This window comes from Ananas comosus, linkage group 13 (assembly GCF_001540865.1).
Source record: "Ananas comosus cultivar F153 linkage group 13, ASM154086v1, whole genome shotgun sequence".
Lineage (NCBI taxonomy): Eukaryota > Viridiplantae > Streptophyta > Magnoliopsida > Poales > Bromeliaceae > Ananas > Ananas comosus.
This window is the reverse complement of record NC_033633.1, coordinates 1,077,029-1,098,057: the sequence shown is the minus strand read 5'-3', so window position 1 is coordinate 1,098,057 and position 21,029 is coordinate 1,077,029. Positions and strand designations below refer to the sequence as shown.

At 39.6% G+C, this 21,029-nt stretch overlaps 5 protein-coding genes across 8 annotated transcripts; 2 read left to right on the top strand and 3 right to left on the bottom strand.

Annotated features, from left to right (window-relative positions):
* LOC109719465 (NEDD8-specific protease 1) lies at window positions 104-4,590 on the top strand. Of its 3 annotated transcripts, none has more exons than XR_002218710.1 (3): window positions 104-976; window positions 3,084-3,366; window positions 4,572-4,590. XR_002218710.1 is itself a non-coding variant. In XM_020246171.1 (2 exons), the coding sequence occupies exons 1-2, from the start codon at window positions 280-282 to the stop codon at window positions 3,245-3,247; spliced, it is 861 nt and encodes a 286-aa protein (XP_020101760.1). In that variant the 5' UTR covers window positions 104-279; the 3' UTR covers window positions 3,248-3,506. The 3 variants fall into 3 exon arrangements, 1 of the variants encoding a protein (XP_020101760.1); XR_002218709.1 differs by lacking the exon at window positions 4,572-4,590 and adding an exon at window positions 3,808-4,276; XM_020246171.1 differs by lacking the exon at window positions 4,572-4,590 and having other exon boundaries at window positions 3,084-3,506.
* Window positions 4,676-8,050, top strand: LOC109719669 (BTB/POZ domain-containing protein At5g60050). The gene is made up of 3 exons (XM_020246450.1): window positions 4,676-4,714; window positions 4,756-5,250; window positions 6,730-8,050. Exons 1-3 carry the CDS (start codon window positions 4,676-4,678, stop codon window positions 7,687-7,689), a joined length of 1,494 nt encoding a protein of 497 aa, XP_020102039.1. The 3' UTR covers window positions 7,690-8,050.
* On the bottom strand, window positions 5,632-6,312 carry LOC109719466 (zinc finger protein ZAT12-like). The gene has a single exon (XM_020246172.1). The coding sequence runs from the start codon at window positions 6,225-6,227 to the stop codon at window positions 5,697-5,699; it is 531 nt and encodes a 176-aa protein (XP_020101761.1). The 5' UTR covers window positions 6,228-6,312; the 3' UTR covers window positions 5,632-5,696.
* Window positions 8,480-19,545, bottom strand: LOC109719378 (phototropin-1A). 2 transcript variants are annotated; one of them, XM_020246008.1, is made up of 23 exons: window positions 19,365-19,545; window positions 17,122-17,304; window positions 16,902-16,993; window positions 16,532-16,811; window positions 15,783-15,999; window positions 15,619-15,689; window positions 15,342-15,448; window positions 14,413-14,462; window positions 14,172-14,276; window positions 13,691-13,750; window positions 13,510-13,599; window positions 13,300-13,376; window positions 12,991-13,075; window positions 12,833-12,913; window positions 12,372-12,475; window positions 11,588-11,637; window positions 11,275-11,381; window positions 10,819-10,941; window positions 10,581-10,632; window positions 10,041-10,153; window positions 9,721-9,861; window positions 9,000-9,095; window positions 8,480-8,902 (listed from the first exon to the last, which is right to left on the bottom strand). In XM_020246008.1, the coding sequence occupies exons 1-22, from the start codon at window positions 19,430-19,432 to the stop codon at window positions 9,003-9,005; spliced, it is 2,349 nt and encodes a 782-aa protein (XP_020101597.1). In that variant the 5' UTR covers window positions 19,433-19,545; the 3' UTR covers window positions 8,480-8,902; window positions 9,000-9,002. The 2 variants fall into 2 exon arrangements, with proteins under 2 accessions (XP_020101597.1, XP_020101596.1); XM_020246007.1 differs by having other exon boundaries at window positions 8,480-8,845; window positions 19,365-19,544.
* Window positions 19,518-20,425, bottom strand: LOC109719668 (wiskott-Aldrich syndrome protein homolog). The gene is made up of 3 exons (XM_020246449.1): window positions 20,234-20,425; window positions 19,655-20,130; window positions 19,518-19,541 (listed from the first exon to the last, which is right to left on the bottom strand). Exons 2-3 carry the CDS (start codon window positions 20,126-20,128, stop codon window positions 19,518-19,520), a joined length of 498 nt encoding a protein of 165 aa, XP_020102038.1. The 5' UTR covers window positions 20,129-20,130; window positions 20,234-20,425.

Genomic DNA, 21,029 nt, shown 5'->3' with positions numbered 1-21,029 from the left:
TAAAATAATAACAGATCTAACTAGAAATAATATAGTATTTTATTTTTTAAAAAAATGTACTTGTAATATAAACTTTTTTAATTAAATTAATTAATTCTACATTGAATAATTGTGAGAAATAAAACGATATAAGGGATTGGACGGTCTACAGGTGACGTGGTGGACGCGGTCTAGGAGAGAAGAAGCAGGCCAAAATCGAGCTCCAGCTTCTGATTCCTTCCAGAGCGTTCGATTCCAATCACACTCTTCTCCCTCCTTCGACCTTCTCCTCCGCGCCCGATGCCTCCCACCATTTCCAAACCCACCACCTCCACCTCCGCTGCATCCTCCGCCGACGATAAGATCCTCAGCTATGGCGACGTGGTCCTTCGCCGCTCCGATCTCTCCATCCTCCGCGGCCCCCACTACCTCAACGATCGCCTCATCGACTTCTTCTTCGCCCACCTCTCCTCCTCCTTCTCCGGCGCCGGCGACATCCTCAGCGGCGGTGGACGCGGAGGCGATCGCCTCCTCCTCGTCTCGCCCTCCGTCGCCTTCTGGATCGCCAACGCACCCGACGCCGCCGACGCCGTGGAGCCCCTCCGCCTCCGCGACCGCGACCTCGCGCTCTTCGCCGTCAACGACAACCCCGACGTCGCCCTCGCCGAGGGCGGATCCCACTGGAGCCTCCTCGTATACCACGCCGCCGCGCGCGAGTTCGTCCACCACGACAGCGGCCGCGGCCTGAACCGCGGCCCCGCCGCGCGGCTCTACGGCGCGCTCAAGGGCTTCGTCGGCGAAGGGGACGACGAGGCGCGGCTCGTCGAGGGCCCCACGCCGCAGCAGGGCAACGGCTACGATTGCGGTTTCTTCGTTCTGGCGATCGCGATGGCGGTGTGCGATTGGTATCGCAAGGGGCGTAGGGACGAAGAGGGAGAGAGGTGGTTCTCCGATTTGAGGAAGGACGTGGATGGAAATGCAGCTCGCGAGCTGAGAGGTGAGCTCCTGAATCTTATTCTTAGCATGATGAATACCAAGTAAAGAGGATTCTCTGTGCTTTATCACGAAGCACTTGTCATCAATCGGTGAGGAATTCGGTTACGAGAAGCTCTTCTCTCTGTTGTTTGGTCTTCTATATCATGGTTGTAGTTTTGTGGCAGTATACTGCATAGATTTAGAACAACAAAAATGTTATAGTTCAGTTTTGCAACTCTGAAATTTTTTGTGTCATTGCATGATGTCTCTATTCAGTAAGAAAAAACTGTTATACATCTCGACACTCGATTATTCTTATACCTTTTTAAGACCAAACCAAAACAAAATTGTCTGCTCGGATCGAACAAAAGCAAATTGAGAGCCAAACTGAACCAAATTATCTAATTGTATTTGGTTCACTTTGATTTTCAGTTTGAAGCTGAATAGCAATTTTCCTTACTGAGAACAAGAAACAGAGTTTGATTTGTAGTAGTTGAAGTTGGTTCCCTCAAAGGCATCCCAACTTCTTGTAAGTCTGACGTAGTTACCAGGCCGTGAGGGTCGAGCTAGAGAAGTTTCTGGCCAACATAAGTACATGTAAAATTCTTATTATTTATTCGCAATCAGCTTAGTTCAGGTTGAAGTTTAGTTACCTGTGTACCGTGAGCAGTTACGAATTCTTGACGCAGTAGGATGGATTGGCATCCCAGCCTGTAAGACCTGGCTTCTTCTGGTTTATGCAATAGGTGGAAAAGGAAAAAGAAAATTTGAAGAATTCAAACTTGTTATGGGGTGAGCTTCCAGAGTTAGAATGTAAGGATTACTCTGGCTTTTGATGCACGGCAAATGAGATGATCTTTTGAATCTTGGTCTCTTTGGTCTTTATATTATGCTCCTGGGTTGAATGTGGAAGGGATTTATCGCATAATGCATAGACTTGAACACCAGGTGGGTTTTAGTTCAAAAGTCTCGATTGAACAAACATCAAGTGATAAATTTGATTTGGCAGGAATAATGGTAATTATCTGTCTGCAGGAGATCTATGCCCTTTTTGCAGTTGTCTATTTGCTCATGCAAATAGATAATATGTGGCTTGAAATTCATTTTCATAGATTGATGAATTGCTGGTTTGTTAGTTGAGTATTTTATTCTTCAGTAACAATTAAATTATCTTTCTATTAGGCAAACTAATTTGACTGCGCTTTGCAGTGAATTGGTAGATATGATGTTAGGACGTGTGTTTGTTGCTTTCTTTTGGTTCTACTTGTGCGGTGACATCCTGTTTTGAATTGTTCGGAATAAGATTAAAACTGGATTGTTACATATTGAATGAGTGATGATCTTTACATGAAGTTGTTCATCTTGGATGATCAATCGTGTGTTATGATGTGCAAGAGACTTAAACATCTGTAATGCCCTTTATAGTCCCAGGATGAGAAATGAGTTGTGAATGGGAATATAAAGTTCTAATATTAACTACTGGATTAAAGCATTCTGAACCGGTGGTTTGGGCCCAACAATAATTTTAGTGGGCTGAATCGTTACATTTCATTTAGATCCAAGTTTTTTTGGTCGTTCTTCTCTGATTAGCATGCAAAATTTTCGACTCGTATATGATAATTTCGATTGATTAGTTTCTGATTATTGAGTACGATCTGCGATATACTACATATTGTTATACTTTGGTTGAATGATAGCAACTAGTTTTGTCTTTTGAGTGATGTTCACTTCAATTCTGGAAAACTGTCTTAATTTTCTGCAAGTATATTTTCATTTCACGGGAAAACCGCTAAAACAAAGCAAGCAATGTTCCACTTTCATGGAGCGACGATTACTCCACCAATGTACGATCGATTTATTATGGTTGTAAATCATTCGAAGCTCATAGCCTAAACTGTTTATAACAAGAATGATGAGAAAGGGTGCTATGGAGTGCATGCATTCTAATTCAGGACTTAAGTAGTTTCCTACCTGGTTTCCTTCCTCTAAAACTAGCATAGAGTGATGGTGCCTGGTTTTTATTGAACTATGAAACAGATTAGTGAATAATTTAATCTGGAACGAATTGGTGAACCTTTTGATTGCTAGAATTGGGATTAGTTTGATGGTTTTGAGATTGCAAGGGACAGTGTCAAGTAAGCGGGCCGAGGGCGTGGTTGTGTTTCACCGGATCAGCAGAAGTCTCTCACCTTGCCGAACTGCGATCCTCGACTTTTGGAGGAGATCGATGAAGTCTGAGGTCGGTCGCAGCGTCTACGAACACCGATCCTCGACTTTTGGAGGAGATCGATGAACTCAGAGGTCGGTCGCAGCGTCTACGAACACCGGCTCCGGAGCGCGACTTTATCCCCTACTGCAGTAAAAGTCGAGATCAAGCGCACATCCGTGGCGGAACAAGCACATCCTGAACTTGTGAGCTTTGCTTATTCTTAGTTCAGTATTTTTTTTGTTGTGTGTGTGTGTGTTTGACAAAGAAATTAAAACCATGATCACTCATTTTCCTCTTCTTTAGTTTTTGTCAAAAATATATTCAACACAAACTTGCCATTTCATATGTGACACCTCACTTGCCTAAAACTTTGTCCTTAGCTGTCACGTGTCCCCGCCGTATCTCACTAATAGAATATCTTTTTCGTATAATATTGTGCACACTTACCTCACCACAATACCTTTCTAGCTAATTTTGCCACCAAATATGTGGTATTTTAATCAACCACCCTCCCTTTCATTCCACTCAAAATCATCAAACAACTCCACATTTCTCAGTTTCTCTTAATTAAATGATAATATTGTCATCATGCCAAGGAGAAATATGAGGTAATTATTGACAACATTCCCTTTCTTATTCTGCAGATAAGCTGTTGCTTGTTGAAACTGAAAGGGGTAATTCCAATATTGGTTCCGCATTTGATCCTACACCTCTAAAACTCTCCTAAGTAATTAGATAATAATAAAGAATAAATTATAATTTGCTCATTGTACGTGGATTATTAATTGAATAGCATTATATAAGTAATATCAAGAAAAATGAAAAAAAAAAGTTATATAATTATATTAGATGTGAAATTAATAGCATTTATGTTAAGAAGCCGGACGGTAATAGATTCTTTAACAAATTCTTTTCATACTTTTCGTTGACAAATGAGAACACTATTCTTATGTATTAATTTATTTTCCTCCTTTTGTCCCTGCTTTTTGTTTTTTTTTTTTTCTTTCTCACGAAAAATTACTGTATCACACTTACATCACATTATTAATAATAAATTAATTATATTTTTTAAAAAATATAATAAAAATAATATTTTTTATAATTATAATTAGTATGAATAAATTTAAAAAATTTATTTGATTGGTTTGGTTAGGGGATAGGGATAGGAATAGATCCTTATTTTCCTTTATACCCAAACGCTAAATTTTTATCCGAGAATAATAGTTCTCGGTTACTTTCACCAACACCTTCATTTTCTATATAAAATTATTTTTATTTTCGAGAACAATCTAATTTTTATTCAAATAATATTTTTTTTATTTTTATATTTGTACTTATTTTTGTAATAGTTAATTCTTATTTATATCCGAACCAAACGGTAACTAGTAGTGTGTTTTCTCACGGGCAGAAGCACATCATTGCCAATAAAAACATCTGAAGATCCCCTGACCGCCCAGTAGTTATAACACCCCTCTCTCTCTCTCTCTCTCTCTCTCTCTCTCTCTCTCTACAATGGCCACCGCCGCCGAAACGTTCGAGAAGCTCGGCGACGTCTCCGCCATGCTCCGCCGCGGTTTCCTCCCCTCGCCTAGGGTTTCGCTTCCCTCCTCCTCCTCCTCGCCACCTCCTCCTCCCTCTCCGCCCCCCTCCTCCTCCTACTCCTACTCCCCCGCGAGCCACCCCTCCCCGAAGCGCTCCACCCTCTTCGAGATGATCGCGCGCGAGGAATCCGCCGCGACGCGGCATCCGCATCCGCCGCCGCAGCAGCAGCAGCAGCAGCAGGGGGCGCTCGCCGGGTTCGGGAGAGGGTGGCGGCGACGGTGGCGGCGGAGGGCCCCGGCGACGTGGAGCTCTCGATCGCCTCCGCCGACGGGGCCCGGGCCTCGCTCTCGGCGCACCGCCGCGTCCTCGAGGCGCGGAGCCGGTTCTTCGCGGCGCGGCTCGCCGGGGTCCGCGGCGCCGCGGTGGAGCTCGAGGAGTGCGCGGATCCCGAGGCGTTCCTCGGGGTGGTGGGGATGATGTACTCCGCGGACGCGAGGAAGTGGCTCGCGGGGGAGCCCGTGGAGAGGGTTCTCGCACTGCTCAAGGTGACTTTTTTTTTCCCCTCCCTTTTTTCTNAAAAACTCCAAAAACAGAAAAGAAAAACAAAGCATCTTAATTATAATTATAATTATGATTAGATAGAAAAGAGAAATTGGATTATCCCACCACTATGGGGCCCTTATCCAAGAGCTCAAAAAAAAAAAAAACAAAAACAACATGTACTACGTAAGCGCGTTAATTCACTCATCATTGGTAAAATTAAAACTAAGAAGGAGGCGTTAAAGCTTGCTCTCTAAAGTAACAAAATTACATAGTAGTAGATTAAGCCGGTTAATTAATCCAGGAGTTATAAAATACAATTAACTCCTGTGTACTTCAAGAAGCTAGCACCATCACTACTTCCTCAAAAAAAAACTCCAAAAACAGAAAAGAAAAACAAAGCATCTTAATTATAATTATAATTATGATTAGATAGAAAAGAGAAATTGGATTATCCCACCACTATGGGGCCCTTATCCAAGAGCTCAAAGGTGAAACCCAGTACCGCCGCGTCCTCCGCCGCCTCCGGCGGCGACACGTTGAGGTCGAACCACAGCTCCCTCTTCTTTTTCTCCGAAAGCGCTCCCCGCGGGAACCCGAACTCCGCAGGGGCCACCGCAGAAGCGGCGGTGGCGGCAGCGACAGGGCGGTGGCGCCGCATGTGGCCGCCGAGTGCCTGCCCGATGGCGAACTCGAGCCCGCATATCGAGCACTCGTGCATCTTCGGCTTTGCACCGTCTCCGTCGACCGCCGCAGCAGGCCCCGGCCGCGGCTTCTTGTGGCTGGCCCGGTGGCCGCCCAGCGCCTGGAACGACGGGAACCGCCGGTTGCAGGTCTTGCACTCGAACACCCGGTCCACGCACACGTGGCCGCGCCCGCCGCTGCTGCGTGATATGAGCATCAGCACGCCGGCCATCGTGCCGATGCTCTCCCCCTCGCCCTCGCCCTCGCCCTCGCCAACGAATCCGAACGATCTCTTCATTTTTACTAGAAGAAAAAGAAGAAGAAGAAGAAGAAGAAGAAGAAGAAGGGATTGATTAATTGTAAGTTTCTTTTCTTTTGTGTGTGTGTGTGTGTGTGTGTGTGTGTGTTTGTGTAATTGAGAATGGGTGCTAGTGTTGTTATGTAAAACAATCACAGGTTTGGGTTGTTAATTAAGATTAAAAATAAGTGCAATTGAAGAATAGTGTAGTTTTGCATTGGCAAATAGGTGGGAAAGGAAGCTACAAATAGTTTGATGTTCCTGGTTCTACTGTAGCTGGAAGCAGTAGTTAGAGGAGGATACCAATGAAAAAGTTGCTAGTGCTTCTTCATACAGCTTTACTTCTTGCCAAATAGGCCGAGAGTGTAAGTGGATCATTTTCTTAATTTTCTGCCGCCCAGTAGGTAGAACTTAGAAGGGAATGATTAGGTAGTTGGAAACAAATTAGGAAACTTTCGATGAAATCGTTCGATTTATATCTAAAATTTTGTAATTTGTACAGGTTTCTATTGATCTAATGGTTGATTCTGGAATCGCGTCATGCCTCGACTACTTGGATTCCGTACCTTGGTCTGAGGATGAGGAGGAACAAGTGGTATCCCTTCTTAGTCATCTCCCTCATCATATTCCGGCAATCGAAGTCCTACATAGAATTTCTAAGGAGCCTTCCGCATCTTTTACTTCTGACGACATTCTAATGAGGGTTTTGGCTGCTGTCCTACAATCGAAGGACGAGAAAGCTCGTCGAGAAATGAAGTCCTTGTTATCTCGGTTGCTTACCGAGGATAAAAAACCTCACACCAACTGTGAAAAGTTTGAGCTTTTGGGAGAAGCCCTTTACCACCTCTGCCACAAATGTCTCGATTCTTTGTTGCTAGTACTGTCTGAGGCTGTGAGTTTAGATAAAGCCGGACAGGAAAAGGGGCCTCTAATGGAAAAAATAGCTCGCGAAGCCGATAACTTGCAGTGGCTTGTTGAGATTCTAATTAGTAATAGGATTGCCGGCGAGTTTGTCTCTCATTGGGCTGATCAAAAGGAGCTTGCTAAACTTCATTCGAAGATCCCCTGTATGTATAGACACGAGATTAGCTCGATCACTGCTCAGATTTGTATTGCGATTGGTAAAGGCCACATTTTAGTGTCCAAGGATGTGAGGATTTCTCTCTTAAAGACGTGGTTAGAAGCTCTTTACGAAGACTTTGGTTGGATGAGAAGGGCTTCTAGGAGCTTTGATAAGAAGATGGTGGAGGATGGGCTTTGCCATACTATTCTGACACTGCCGATGGCCCAACAACAAGAAATCTTATTGAGATGGTTCGATTGTTTTCTTAACAAAAAGGATGATTGCCCAAACATGCGAAGAGCTTTTGAAGTGTGGTGGAGAAGAGCATTTGTTAGGCCATATGTGGGGAATAAGGATCAATCTCATTTGCAGATTGTTGTTTGCGATGATCCGTTATGAAGGTTCTTTAATTTGTAGCTTTAAAATGTATGAATTGAGTGGAAATTCCTAGTCTTTACCTTGGCTACTTCATGTTTATCAATTTGTAGAGCGGTTTTTTTTTTTTTTTCAATTCGTTTCTCGAGTCAGTGTGAAAATTCTGTAAGATGCTAAATTTCATGTCGTTTGAATACTGAACTTTGTCCTTCTCTTTTCCTAGAAAGTAGCAATGGATATATTGCGAGGGAATTGATGTGAGAATGCACGCACCGATCCCACATCTCTGGCCACAAACTTGTTATCATTTTGTGTCGACAGCTGCATTGTGAGATGATTATTGGAATCAAAATTTATGGCAACAAAGACTAGCTTTCTGCTGAAATACATAATTGTCAGGTTGTATGACTTCTGGTGTCTTATTCAATCCTTAACTTTCTTCTCCTTGATGTCGAGTCGTCCAGAAATACTGAGTGTATATGAGGTTCTTTTTTTTCATAATTTAATGCATCTTCAATCAGATAATAACTAGATTTATTTTGAATGGAGTGCATCTAAAAATAATTTAAAAAGTTTTCAAGCAATGCATAGTCTTTTCTACTCAGGTTAGAAAGATCATGAAGTGGAGGAGCAGTTTGATCCTAAATTAGAGTTCAAAAGCAGGCTGAAGTAGCAAAAAAAAAAGGAAGAAAAAAGCTGTCCTACTTTTGCCTATTTAAAGATAAAATGGACTGTTTTCTCTCTTTGCAAAATGGCCAATAATCTATGTAAACTACTGAGCATTTGTTGCCCTACATTGAATATCAAAGGCCCATAGTGAAAGAGAGCAGTGATTTTAATGGTCTACTTTCTGAAAGTCATTACACTATTCTGCAAACATGCTGACATAAAATACATGGAAAAGATTGAAAATAGAAGATCTCAAATGATAATACATACAGACTGGAAAGGCTGCCTCTAAGTTGTACATTAAACAGAGCTAGGAGTGGACCCTAAACGTTCGACTAGAAAATTAAATTGCTGCACTACATTGCTGACGGAAACTTCGTCGTATCGCTGTGTTTAGTTTCTGACTCTGCTCATGATGGCTCAGGATGATATGGAAGAAGAAACCAGGAATTTTCTGGGAGAATTCAAAACCCTTGAGATGGCTGAAGAGCTCAACCAAAAGCATACCTAACTGCAAGTGATCGTGAGACGTTCTTCAGTAAAAGCAGGAACCGTTGAGAAAATACATCTGGAACAAAGACACAACATTAACAAAGCACGAAAAGAGGATTCGGAGTTTATACTGGATGTAAGATTTCAAATTATCTTTTCGGCATCTGCATTACCTCTCAGAACATATCTGTTGGAGTATCAACATCTGCAAGTTTAGTTTCCTTTGCGGAGTCATCCTCGAAAAGTGGTGCGTCAAGCTTTGGCTGAGCCTGGCAATCAAAGAGAATTTGTGATCAGCAGACAACGAAAAAAAGGTAATGCAGTTATATTTTTGACATCTGAAAAATTCATGGCAACCTAGGTAATGTTTGCTATTTATAGAAAGAGAAGTTCCACTGAGAAAGGAAAATGTTTACAGTTTTCTTCAGTGTGTTCTTTCTCTATAAGAGATGAAAATTCAGCTTATCTTAAATTCCTGTTCAAACTGAAACAACTGTATTTGTTGCCTTCATATTATATGTTGATGTTAAACCATTTAAATCTACCTTGCGACATAATAGATAATAGGAGTACAAATCAAGGTGCAAGTGAATTAGATTAAGACATTCCTGATCAGGTTACAAAACAAAGCATGGGCAGATGTGATTCAACAGGATTAGTAAGTGACGAGGTTCAAAGAAAAGACCAAAAGAAGAAGAGATTCAGTGGTGTTTTCAGACAGATTATGTGACCTTTCAGTGGTTCTTTTCACAATTTGAGATTCCAAAAAAATATTGGTAAATGACAAGGGTTGAAAGAAAATAAAAGAAAACAGAGAGAGAGAGAGAAAACCAAAAGCATTAATTGCTGTAAACTGTAAAGAGAATGAAATAACAGCATATAAAAGTTCTATACCATGCAACGAACAAGAGCCCAATTGATTCCACGAAAGAAGGGGTGTTGTTTAATCTCATTAGCTCCTTCATACGAGCCGAGTCGATTTCTGGGGTCTCTGTGCAACAATCGGTACATCAACTGTCTTGCTGGAAGACTTACCTGCACAAATTAATGAGTTTTAGTTTTCTACAAATATCGTTCAGCACCGGCCTATACATTGAAGTGAAAATTCTATACATATAAATGTACGTATGTGTGTATGTATACAATACCCTAGACGCTGCTATTACTTTTTATTCTTGAAACATGATTATGTAAGAAAAATCTCCAGAACATACCGATATACTTGCAGGGAATTTAAGATCCTTATGAAGAATATTGGCAAATGTTTTTTGTCTTGTTTTCCCTCTGAATGGTGTATAGCCATAGAACATCTCATAGAGAAGGATTCCTGTTGAGGTTGTCATATGCACACACACACACACACACACACATTAAAAAAAATAAAGAGGAAAAAAAATAACTGTTAGAATAAGCTGTAATACCTGGTATAGTATGGTACTAACAAATGATTAAGATTGCAGAAGATAACAAACTTAAAGTTTCTTAGTGTTACCAAATACTAATTGCCGGAAAATCAAGATCGATGGAGTTTGGTTTCGGAAATGTTAAACGAAAAAGATGAGCAAAATTATAGAATAGAAATGAAAGAGCTAAGCCAAATATTGCATCTGTGATTTTTGAGTCTTGAATTTTTCAATTCTAGGTGATATTGCCTTCTAAATATGAGGATTAGAAAAAAAGAAAAAGAAAAAAGAGCTACAATGAAACAATGGTATTATTAGAACTACTCATTTGTTCAGTAGTTGAAAGCTTACCAAGAGCCCACCAGTCAACAGCACTAGTATGTCCAGCTCCAGTGATAATCTCCTGCAAAATAATTTAGAGAAATAGGTCATGTAAGAACTATGAAATGTAGGAATATATGTACATACATACAAAAATTTAGCTTGATCAGCAACAGAAATATTGCATATTTTTCTATATACATCAAAAGAACAAAATAGATTCAATATACTTTAATAAATTTCGTAATCGATAAAAGGACAGACATACTGGTGCAATGTATTCTTCAGTCCCAACAAAAGAATTCGAAGCTCGCATTGGTTCAGCTACAAAAACCGGAGGAATTCGTCCTTTTGAATGCTTCTTTTTATCCACGGAATCGGGAAGCAGGAGCTAGAAAGGGGCACCATGGAAAAGAATTAGCTGATATATAAATTAAAATAGATGAAGGGTAAAGTTTGAAAGGGGGAGTTTCAGAAGAAAATCTTGAATGAATATTAGCATATTCAAAGTGTGATATATTTCAGGGCTTTTTTCAAATAAAATAAAAAACAAAATAAAAATTTTACAATTTAGGCTCCTAACAAACTTTTTAACGAATTTGGTGCACTAACGATAAAAGTAACACTAAAAAGGTGATCAAAGAAGTTAATAGAACCATGAGAGAAGGAAAAAAAACAAAAACAAAGCAATTTCGGACATGATTACATTAGATATCTTACTCACCTCTGGTTTGCAAGATGTCAAACATGAAAGATCAAAATCTGTGAGGACTATGTGTCCATCTCTCTGAAGCATGATATTTTCTGGCTTTAGGTCTCGATAGATTATACCTGCAGGAAATGGAAGGAAAAGAAAAGGAAATTGAATCATGGAGAAACATCACAGGTCCAATGCAAAGTTAATAGTCTATTCTTACTCGCTAATACTAAAGAGTTTTAGGGTTAAAAATTTGAATTATTCGCATATGAGTATCCAATCCACTTCTTAAATTGATCACAGAGGAATGTAGGATGACTAGTAGGTGTTGGCCCCTTACCTTGGCAGTGCAGGTACTCGAGTGCGACAATTACTTCTGCAGCATAGAATCTGAATTCATCAAAATTTTCTATTATCAGTTATAAGCAGCTATAAGTACTGTATTTTAATTAGAATTTGAAAGCCGCAGAGTCCTGGTTCAGAAATCAAAATGCTCAAGTATCCTGGTATATTAGAAATACTCGAACTGAGATCCCATAAACAACTATGCAAGTATATGGTATATAAGCATAATGCGTACTTGATAGTGGACACTACAAAAGACATTGATATTAGCATAAACTTACTGCGCCTCGTATTATTTTTATAGTGGCTCTTATCAAAACATAAATTCGTCAAAAATCACCTTGTGACAGAGTTTAGCAGTAAATTTTTTTTTTTTCCAAAGGAAAGAGCATAAAATGTTAGCAGTGAACATTTTTTCCAACAGAGGAAAACATCTGTGTATAAGCATAATGCTTCATCTCAGACCCATTTCTTATGAGGCCTCTTGTGTTGTCTCTCTTTTACTTTTCCATAGGACAGACTGAATAAAATTATTCGGCCTCCATTTTTTAAGTGGCTACAATATGTAGGGCTTATCCCAAATTTCACAAAAAAAAAAGGTTCCAGGGACAGAAGATTGATAAAACTGAAGTTGAAATAAAAAGGGCCGAGAAAAGCAATGCATTTTATTTCCTAAACAACTATAGGCGTGCGCTTCTACTTCATACAATTACTTAAGAAATTGAAACATTAAATGCTTAAGCAGTTATCGTCATTATATTTAAGGGGAAAATCACCACCTAACAGCATCTTCCCTGAGGACCTTCATAGGTTGCCTGTCTAGAAGTAAAAAGAGCTCTCCACCAGGGCAGTAGTCAGTAATTAGACAAATATGTGTCTTAGTCTGCAAATTATACGCATATAATGCTAATGTTAATATCTGTGGATAACAGTAACTTACCTACCAGTAATAATGAAATCAATTTCAAATGCAGCTTAATTAAAGAATGGCCAAACTCTCTCAGTTGGATATTAAGGCTTCATGATGATTAAATGGTAGCAAAATTACGACAACATACCTTAAATCCTATGGCAACTCTAGTTTCAACTTTCTTTGGTGATTATATATGGAAAATTTAGAATGTAGTCGATTATGAGGTCCCAACAGTTGTGACATACACCAGATAAATTATTCTATATTCCAGACAGGCCCTCAGATTTTTTGACTTCTGCATAACAAAATGAATTTTGCATAACAAACCTGAAAAGATGCATATAATGTTGGAAGGAAAGGGTGATCCAACATATCAAGTATTTCTCTCTCTGCAGTAGCTCTGTGGACCTGAAAATGATAAAAATCTAGTGAATTATCATTTTCACTTCAATAAAGATGAGAACCATATAAAGCAGTCTTCTCACCTTGTTGCGATTAAGCATGACATTCTTATCCATAGCCTTCATTGCGAAGTACTCTCCCGTTTCTAACAATTGCACCAAATGCACACTGCCATTACAAAGCAAGTGAGTTTCATGTTTGACTTTATAAACCAAAATAACCAGATATGTAACTTCTCAAGGTGGAAGAGAAGTATATCGGACTACATTGTCTAAAAGTGCTAATAATTTCCTTTAAAGGTTTCTAGATAGAAAAATCAGCATTACCTAATGAATTTGACCACTAACTTGAATTACTGTTGGAGGGTAAAGCAAAATATGATTGCTTATTACCTGCCAGTGTCACCAGATCCCAAAGGTTTGACAGGCTTGAAATGTTTCAAACCAATCTTTTCGCCACCCTCCAAAACCTGCAAAGTAGTTCGCCAATTATGTTTTGATATTTTGGCGCAAGTCGTATTTTAAAAGCCTACGTTTGAGCTCCAGTAAGACATAGGATACCTGTGCGCAATACCATTTTACCAATTTTCAAGCAGTGCATACCTTTTGGATGGCTTTCCACGATGAATTATCCCTCATATGAGGTTTTGGCAGGACAACTTTTGAGTGTTTAGCCCATAAATCTTCAGGTTTCTGAACATAGAAATAAATTATCACCATGACTGCATGGAAATTATGGAATGCAAAACGCGAAGGACAAAAAAAAAGAAATCTAAAACCTTACCAAATTAGCATCTGGAAGTTCCCTCATTGCGTCATCTACATTATCTGCTGTCTCTTTGACCTGAAATGTTTTCATATAAGTTGCTGCAAAATTGCTTCCAAATAATAGAAGTTTTACATGTTAAGTCCATAACTTAATCCTAAGATTGCAAAAGTCTGAAGCTAAGAAAGCACTAACTATACCAGCTTACCAGGAAGGTGATTGAGGTGATTGCTAATGGGCGTGTATACAAATTCCAAAACAGCTTCTTTTTTTTTCTTTTTTCTTTTTTTCAGTTGTTAGGTAGAAAGAACTACATTCTTTAAAAACAGTTAAAAAATTGAGTAAGCAGGTGAATGAATGCTTTGAAAATAAGAAGTGAATAATGCTTTTGAAAGTATTTTGTTGATCAAATTCCTCATTACGCAACATAAATACTTTCTCATTTTGCTACCATCTTGATGAAAATGATGAGTTTACCAATAAAAGAGAGAGAACGTACCAACTTAGCGCCTTCTTTCGCAGTATCCTCCGGAATGCTGTTGTGAAGTGGCTCTACATGCTCGCTACCATCCAACTGAACTCCAATGAAATACTGGACCTCTCCCTGTTTACATCATAAGATAAAGTTTGACTTTAGATAAAATCCAGCAAAAGAGAGTGAAATTTCAAGGCAATCCTCTTAAACAAGATGGAACACAATTTATTTATTTATTTTTCCTGATCTGGTTAAAATGCATTACCTTTTGATCACGCATTGGTTGCAAGTGAAAAAGATTCCAGAACTTCTTACCTGGCCAGGGAATTCATGTGTCATATTGCAGGAGAGAAATATGAAAAATCAAAATTAAATGCCATACTTCTAGTATCCACTAAATTACGCGACTAGATAAGAAAATTTTCAATGACGGAGAAACATAGTTAATACACTGTTGAACCTCTAAGCATAACTGTTAAAATCGAAACAGCGAAAAATAGATCCAGAAAATAACTTAATGCAGAAAAAGAAAAGATAAGAGTAAAGTGCACACCGAAATTTACGTAGTTCGGCCAAGAGCAAATACTTTATTAATGTCGAAAGGCGGAGCACAAAGAAATCTCTCAAGATACCAAAATTTAATTAGATCCGAAACGCTGCAATTCGCATCCGTACAAAAAACCTTAAGTGGCTCGACCCTCTTACCAAGGCGCACCACGTCACCGTTTATGTACAGACACAAGCGTCCAAGAAGAGATGGATCCGACTTAACGAAGAACTTAATTAAGCAATGCCTCTTAATTAAGGTTGCGGCTCCTTGTAGAGACCAACCTGGCTCGGAGCATGTATATATAATACATGTTTCCTAACTAAAGTCTAATCCTAATTCAATTAGAATTACATTCCTACTTATAATCCATATATGCCAAATTAAATCTAAATTATATCTAATCCCAATTAGATTAGGATTTAACTCCAATTTAGATAACTACAAATCAAACCAAATTTAACAATAACAATTAGAGATAGGCATTTTAGAGAAAAGGATAAGGATGAGATGTTGTTTAAGATGGCTATCATTTTTTTACATATCTAGGGCTAAAACATGCCAAAAATCCAACAAAGATCACTTCAATAATCAGAACCGCACATTTTATTCTGGTAAATAAACAGTTTAAGTGAAGAGTAGCATACCACTTTTGGTGTAATTTATCAGTTGGACGGTGACATCCCGTTGGTTATCAATTGCGTCTCTTATTTTTCTAACTGTTTCTCGGTCTGTTTCAGGACCTTGGAGGAACCTGCACGTTACCCAGAAAAAAAAATATTCAATTTAGACGTTAGTAGAGAATTATTATGCAGTTAAAACAAAGAAAATCCTTTTTCATGTGTAGATTATTACTAATGAAATTCCTCAGATTTTAAACAACTAATGTTCTGGATAACACACATGCCAAGGTTGCTATCAAACCTGCAGTTTCTTCCCAATATCTCTTCACGACTATATTCAGTTAATTCGAGGAAACTATCCGACGCAAATATCTGAAACATTGCAGAGAGTAATCATTAATTTAGTAGGATCTTATATATCTTAAGTGTACCCTTCATTTTTTATTGTTGAAATGTGATACTTACAATAGGATTGTCGGGCAATCTCGGATCAGTGATGACAAAGTTCTTCTCGATACGTTCAAGTGTTGTAGCCAAGTCGATACCCTTTCTCATCTCTTTTTTTCTCGCTTCATTGTCAAAGCTCTCCGGTCTTTCGTCATCACTTTCCATCACCGCATCATCCTCCATTGGAACTTCCAACTGATGCTTTTCCGCATTTGCATTGCCCATGCCGATAAGCCTGCACAACGAAAATAGAATTACACCGGAGTACAATTCCTGATTCACAAAAATCGATATGCTTAACATTCTGTTCCTCTCTTTTGCATGGATTAGTATCAACAACTACTAAATGCAGTATATTGACACATCGAGAGCAATCTCAAAACATAATTGTGAATACATGTTCTTTTAACTGTTGTACACACAGTGATTCCTCGTGTAGAAAGTTATGAACTTTTAAGGATATCTAAACATAGGAAAGCTGAGGACGAGAAAACCGCCTGTTCATTAAAGAAGACGGAGAAATTCTCTTGACACGTTTCTAATTGAAAGATGGTGATCTATTTGAACAAACTGCAAACACGCCAAAAATCCTAATAGTAGACTGGCTAGACCACAAATAAACTTGGTGACAGACTGCAGAGAGAGCGAAGTCAACAGTATTACTAGCAAACTGGCCTTTTGTATCGTGGAAAGATCATACCAACATGAAAGAGCAGTGAATTTTTTTGTGCATATTTACTATTGATCGACAATGCTTTAATACGTACCCCATAAAGGAACGTAGGCCTGATTTTCTGGACTTATTCCCTCTTTCGGGGAGTTCGCTTATCTTCTGCAACGAACTTCTCATCCCACCACGCGAATTGCGCCGAACACCACCTGCATTGTCTGAGTTTCTCCTACCGGGAATTTCCGGCCTAGTCATTTCTCCACCGCCTTCAGATTTCGTCCCGAAAGGGTTGTTCGTCGATTCTGAAAGTGTACGGGATTGCTTTACTGCCAGCAGGAGCTCCGAGACTGAACTACGGGCCGTATTCTTTTGTCTTTCTGCAAAAAACGTATTCTAATTTAGAAATAAATAAATCTAGAATAAGTTGCTTTATCCATTATACGACAAAATGGAAAATCACACGATACCATCGTATCGGATCAAAGACTCTGGCAGTCCATTGGGGCGGACCATTGTATCCTTACTGCCTTCAGTGTACTTACTGACCTCCACTTGCATCCTGCAACAATACCAACAGATCAAAATCAATAAATAATATCAAAATGTGGTTTCGAGTTAGAAAGATACATGTGTAACATGGTTTAATCCGCGAAAATGGTGCAGCACTTAATTTCAGCAGGAACTCACCCGATGAACTTGAGAACATTCCCATCCTCATCCTTGATTGGTGCAATAGTTAGGAGATTCCAAAAGGGTGTTCCATCCTTCTTGTAATTCAATATGCGACCGCAATAATTTGATCCAGCCGCCAATGTTTGTCTTATCTTTGCAATCTCTTCTGGGTCAGTCCCAGAGCCTTGTAGGAACCGGCTGCACAGAGGAACAATTTGATGTAAAAAGCAAAGTAAATAAGTCCCAAGAGAAGAAGCAGAACTACTAATAAGCGGCTATAGAATCGATGTTATAGGATCTTGATAGTGTTGTAGGAATGATCAAGGAAAGCTAATTTAAGGGTCCCTGGTATTAAGAACATGTACAAATAAACGCAGGGTATGAACCTACCGGCAAGAAATGATGCATCTGAAAACTAAGCCTACTACAGTCCATTAAATTCAATCGCTTCTATCGATGACTCAAACTTCGTTAAGTGATTCAATCCCCTATCGATGAGAACTATAATAGTTTCTTGCACTACATTTAGTTGGCTCATGTAGGTGAAGAAGTATTTATGCAACATTTGCATGTGGTTGCACACAACTCTTTCAACTAAAATTAAACTGCTATTGCAAAATACCTGTATGAAGCAAGTTATATGAAACGAAGGATGTCACATAACCTGATTTCAAGCTACTTTGATAACAAGAGCTCCAACAACTTTGTGAAAAGAATTTTATGGTCCATTTGATTTAACAAAAGTTTGAGCCAATATCTGAGATAAATTGAACTTTGGGGGGTGAAAAACTTATTTGGCTCCACTTTTATTTCTACTTTTTATAGTAGCCGTCTCCAATAATGCATTTGAAAAGAAAAAAAAAATTATACTATAATAGAAAGTAAAAATAAGATTCAAAGCCTCTAATTTTATGCCTTCTAAAGCTGCTGAAAAAAAAAAAAAAAAATCTTTTCAGAGTATTTCTTGTATAGTGCTTATCTGAATAACACTATTCAAATAACACTTAAAAAGCACTACATTCATTAGTACAGCGAAATAGATACGAAAAATAAAAAATCAGGCCATAGTATGATTCCTTCTTCATGATTTTAAAATATTAAAAAAGTAATAAATAATCATCAGAAGATTCTATGTGAATACAAATACTCTAGGCCCTCAAATTTTTTTTTTTATATAAAAAAAACAGCTGTAACAGTGAAAAATTAGTGGTTACTACAAATTTTTATTTTCGAAATTTAAAACGATATGTTCGTTACTTAAAATTTTACAAGAGAAAATGCGTAATTTCAAAAATTTTCTAGAAATTTAAAAAGATTGGATTCGACCGACCCAATCCAACCCATAAAATAACTGGATTCGGACAAAAAAAACTCCGTCCGAAAAACCAGGTTTATACAAATTATTTTGTCCGGATTAAAAATCCCGACTTGCGGATCTCGACATGAAAATTCGGACAAGCCATGTCGACAACCTAGTTTCACACTAGTAGTTAGATAGCAAAGTCAAATTATATTAGGATAATTTTCTAACTCGAAATAGTTTACTTTTAAAAAATATAATATGAAATGTCTCTACGATTGCACTGTTTTTATTTTGAATACACAAATGTTAAATTTAGATTTTAATTTAATATTTAATATTTTTTTAAAAAAAAGTTTGGTCTAAAATTGGTTCATTAGGGTTCAGAATATGTTTTTTTTTTTTTTTTTTTTTTTGAGAGAGATATGTATCACGCTACCCGTTTCGTTTATTTTATTTAGAAATAAACTTAGCTGGGAATGTGAATCAATTAGAATTCGAATTTGGGATCTCGGATACCAACTACCAAGTCCTTTGCCACTTGCTCTAGAGATGGTCGGTGGGTTAAGAATATGTTATGCTGTTCGAAATTCAGGTCTTGGTTGGTCTAGAGACGGTAAATATTTATTATCCCTACCAGTTGTTGGATCGGATTTTGACCGGATCCAAAATTTTACCGCTCCGAACTATGCTTCTATTTGCATTTTTTTTTTTTTGAGAGAGAGATAGGTAGCACGCTGCCCGCTTCGTTTATTTCATTTAGAAATAAACTTAGCTGGAAATATGAATCAACTAGAATTCAAACTTGAGTCTCGGATACCAATCATCAAGTCTTTTGCCATTTGCTCTAGAGACGGTACGATTGTTTGCATTTTTTTTTTAACTAATGATTTTTATTATTATTCGCAATACATAAAACTGGGAAGAGAGAGAGTAGGGAAGAGAGTAGTGGAAATACCAGTTGCGGCCGATGACTTCCTTGGAGGTGTATCCGGTCATGTTGAAGAAGCCGGCGCTGGCGTACATGATGGGGTGTTCGGGCTTCGTCGCGTCCGACACCACGAACGTCTGCTGGAACGCCGACAGCGCCTCCCGGAGCTCCTCCGAAACCCTAGGAATCCCGCCTCTCCCCCCTCTGATGCCCCCGATTCCCCCTCCCCCTCCGACTCCTCCGAGCTCCGCCGCGAGTTCCCGAATCCCTCCCCCTTCTTCGCCGCCGTGTCGTCGCCGCTCCGCCGCACCCCACGCCCTGCGGCGCCCCGTCTCCTCGTCCGTCTTCAAGCACCAGCCCCCACTCCGCCGCCTCTGCGCCGCCGCCCCCACCTCCCCCTCCGCCTCCGCCTCCGCCGATATCCTCTGCGCCGGCGGCGGCGGCGGCGGCGGCGGCGGAGGCGGAGGAGCTCTGGGGAGGGCCATCCATGGCGCTGCGACCCCGCCGCCGCCGCCGCCGCCGCCGTCGCCGTCATCGGCGGCGCCGGGAGGGGGCGGCGCGGCGGGGGATTGGGAGGCGTGGTGGGGCTGCTGCCACGCCGAGAAGGGGGAGGAGGGGCTGGGGCGAGCGGCGGCCGACGGGGAGAAGGAGGAGGGGTTGAAAACCTCGAGTGAGCCGCGGGAGTCGCGGGGGAGGTGTGGGATCAGCTTCGAAGCTGCTCCTGCAGCACCCGACGACTTTATCTTCCCGCTGCCGCCGCTGCCGCTGTTGTACGGACGTTCCTGATCCATCCCTACAAATCGCAGGGAATTCAGTTAGTTAGTTACTCTGAAATACGAGTGTTCACTACTTAACTATTAGAACAAGTGTTAATGATTCCGTAATCTTATCAAGACCTTAGCAGTTGACCAATATCTTCCAAACTGAGATGGTTACAGACATCATGAAACTTATTTATGAGCGTAATATTGCTGGATCGATGGGTAGATCTAATGTAGATGTATGCGAGTGACCTCTTCACCTACTGTATCATTGTGTCAACCGTACATAAAACTTTTTCCTCACTTGAGAAGCTTGTTAGGTGCAGATAATAATTAATCTCACCTATTTGGGCCAGTGGGGTGGATTAGGATAGGCTTAATAGCGACAGTGCCTTCGCCATTGGAACAACAGTGAGTTGGCCCACAAGATATGGAGCGCTCGATGTATGCATCAAATCAAAGACAACAACTGTTATTAGTTGTTTAATGCCACGCAATGTAATGTAATACTTTAATTGGCTTTAATTGGCCGGGTGTAGATAAGATTTGTGCAATTGGGTACTGTTTCGTCAGTGTCCCCCGGGGCCCACTTGGAGCTTTGTATTCCGAATTTGTTCGGATGTCGGAACAAAATTATTCAGTAGTAATAATTTTATGATGACAGTTGAATAAAAATTTAATGATTAGAATTCAAAATTTCAAATTTACAGCTAAATTGCTTCACAGTTTTTAGTTGAATTTATTTTTAAATAAAAAAAAAGAGAATAGCTTGTTATCTTTCTCTAATAAAATAAAAATATTTTTTTGTTGAGAGAATTTAAATTTTTTAAATGATTGTTGCTTAAGAATTTAATTATAGCTCCCCACGTGATTCTAAAATTATCGCTTATTATACTAATAGTATATTTCATGTATAAAGTAGTTATCTTTT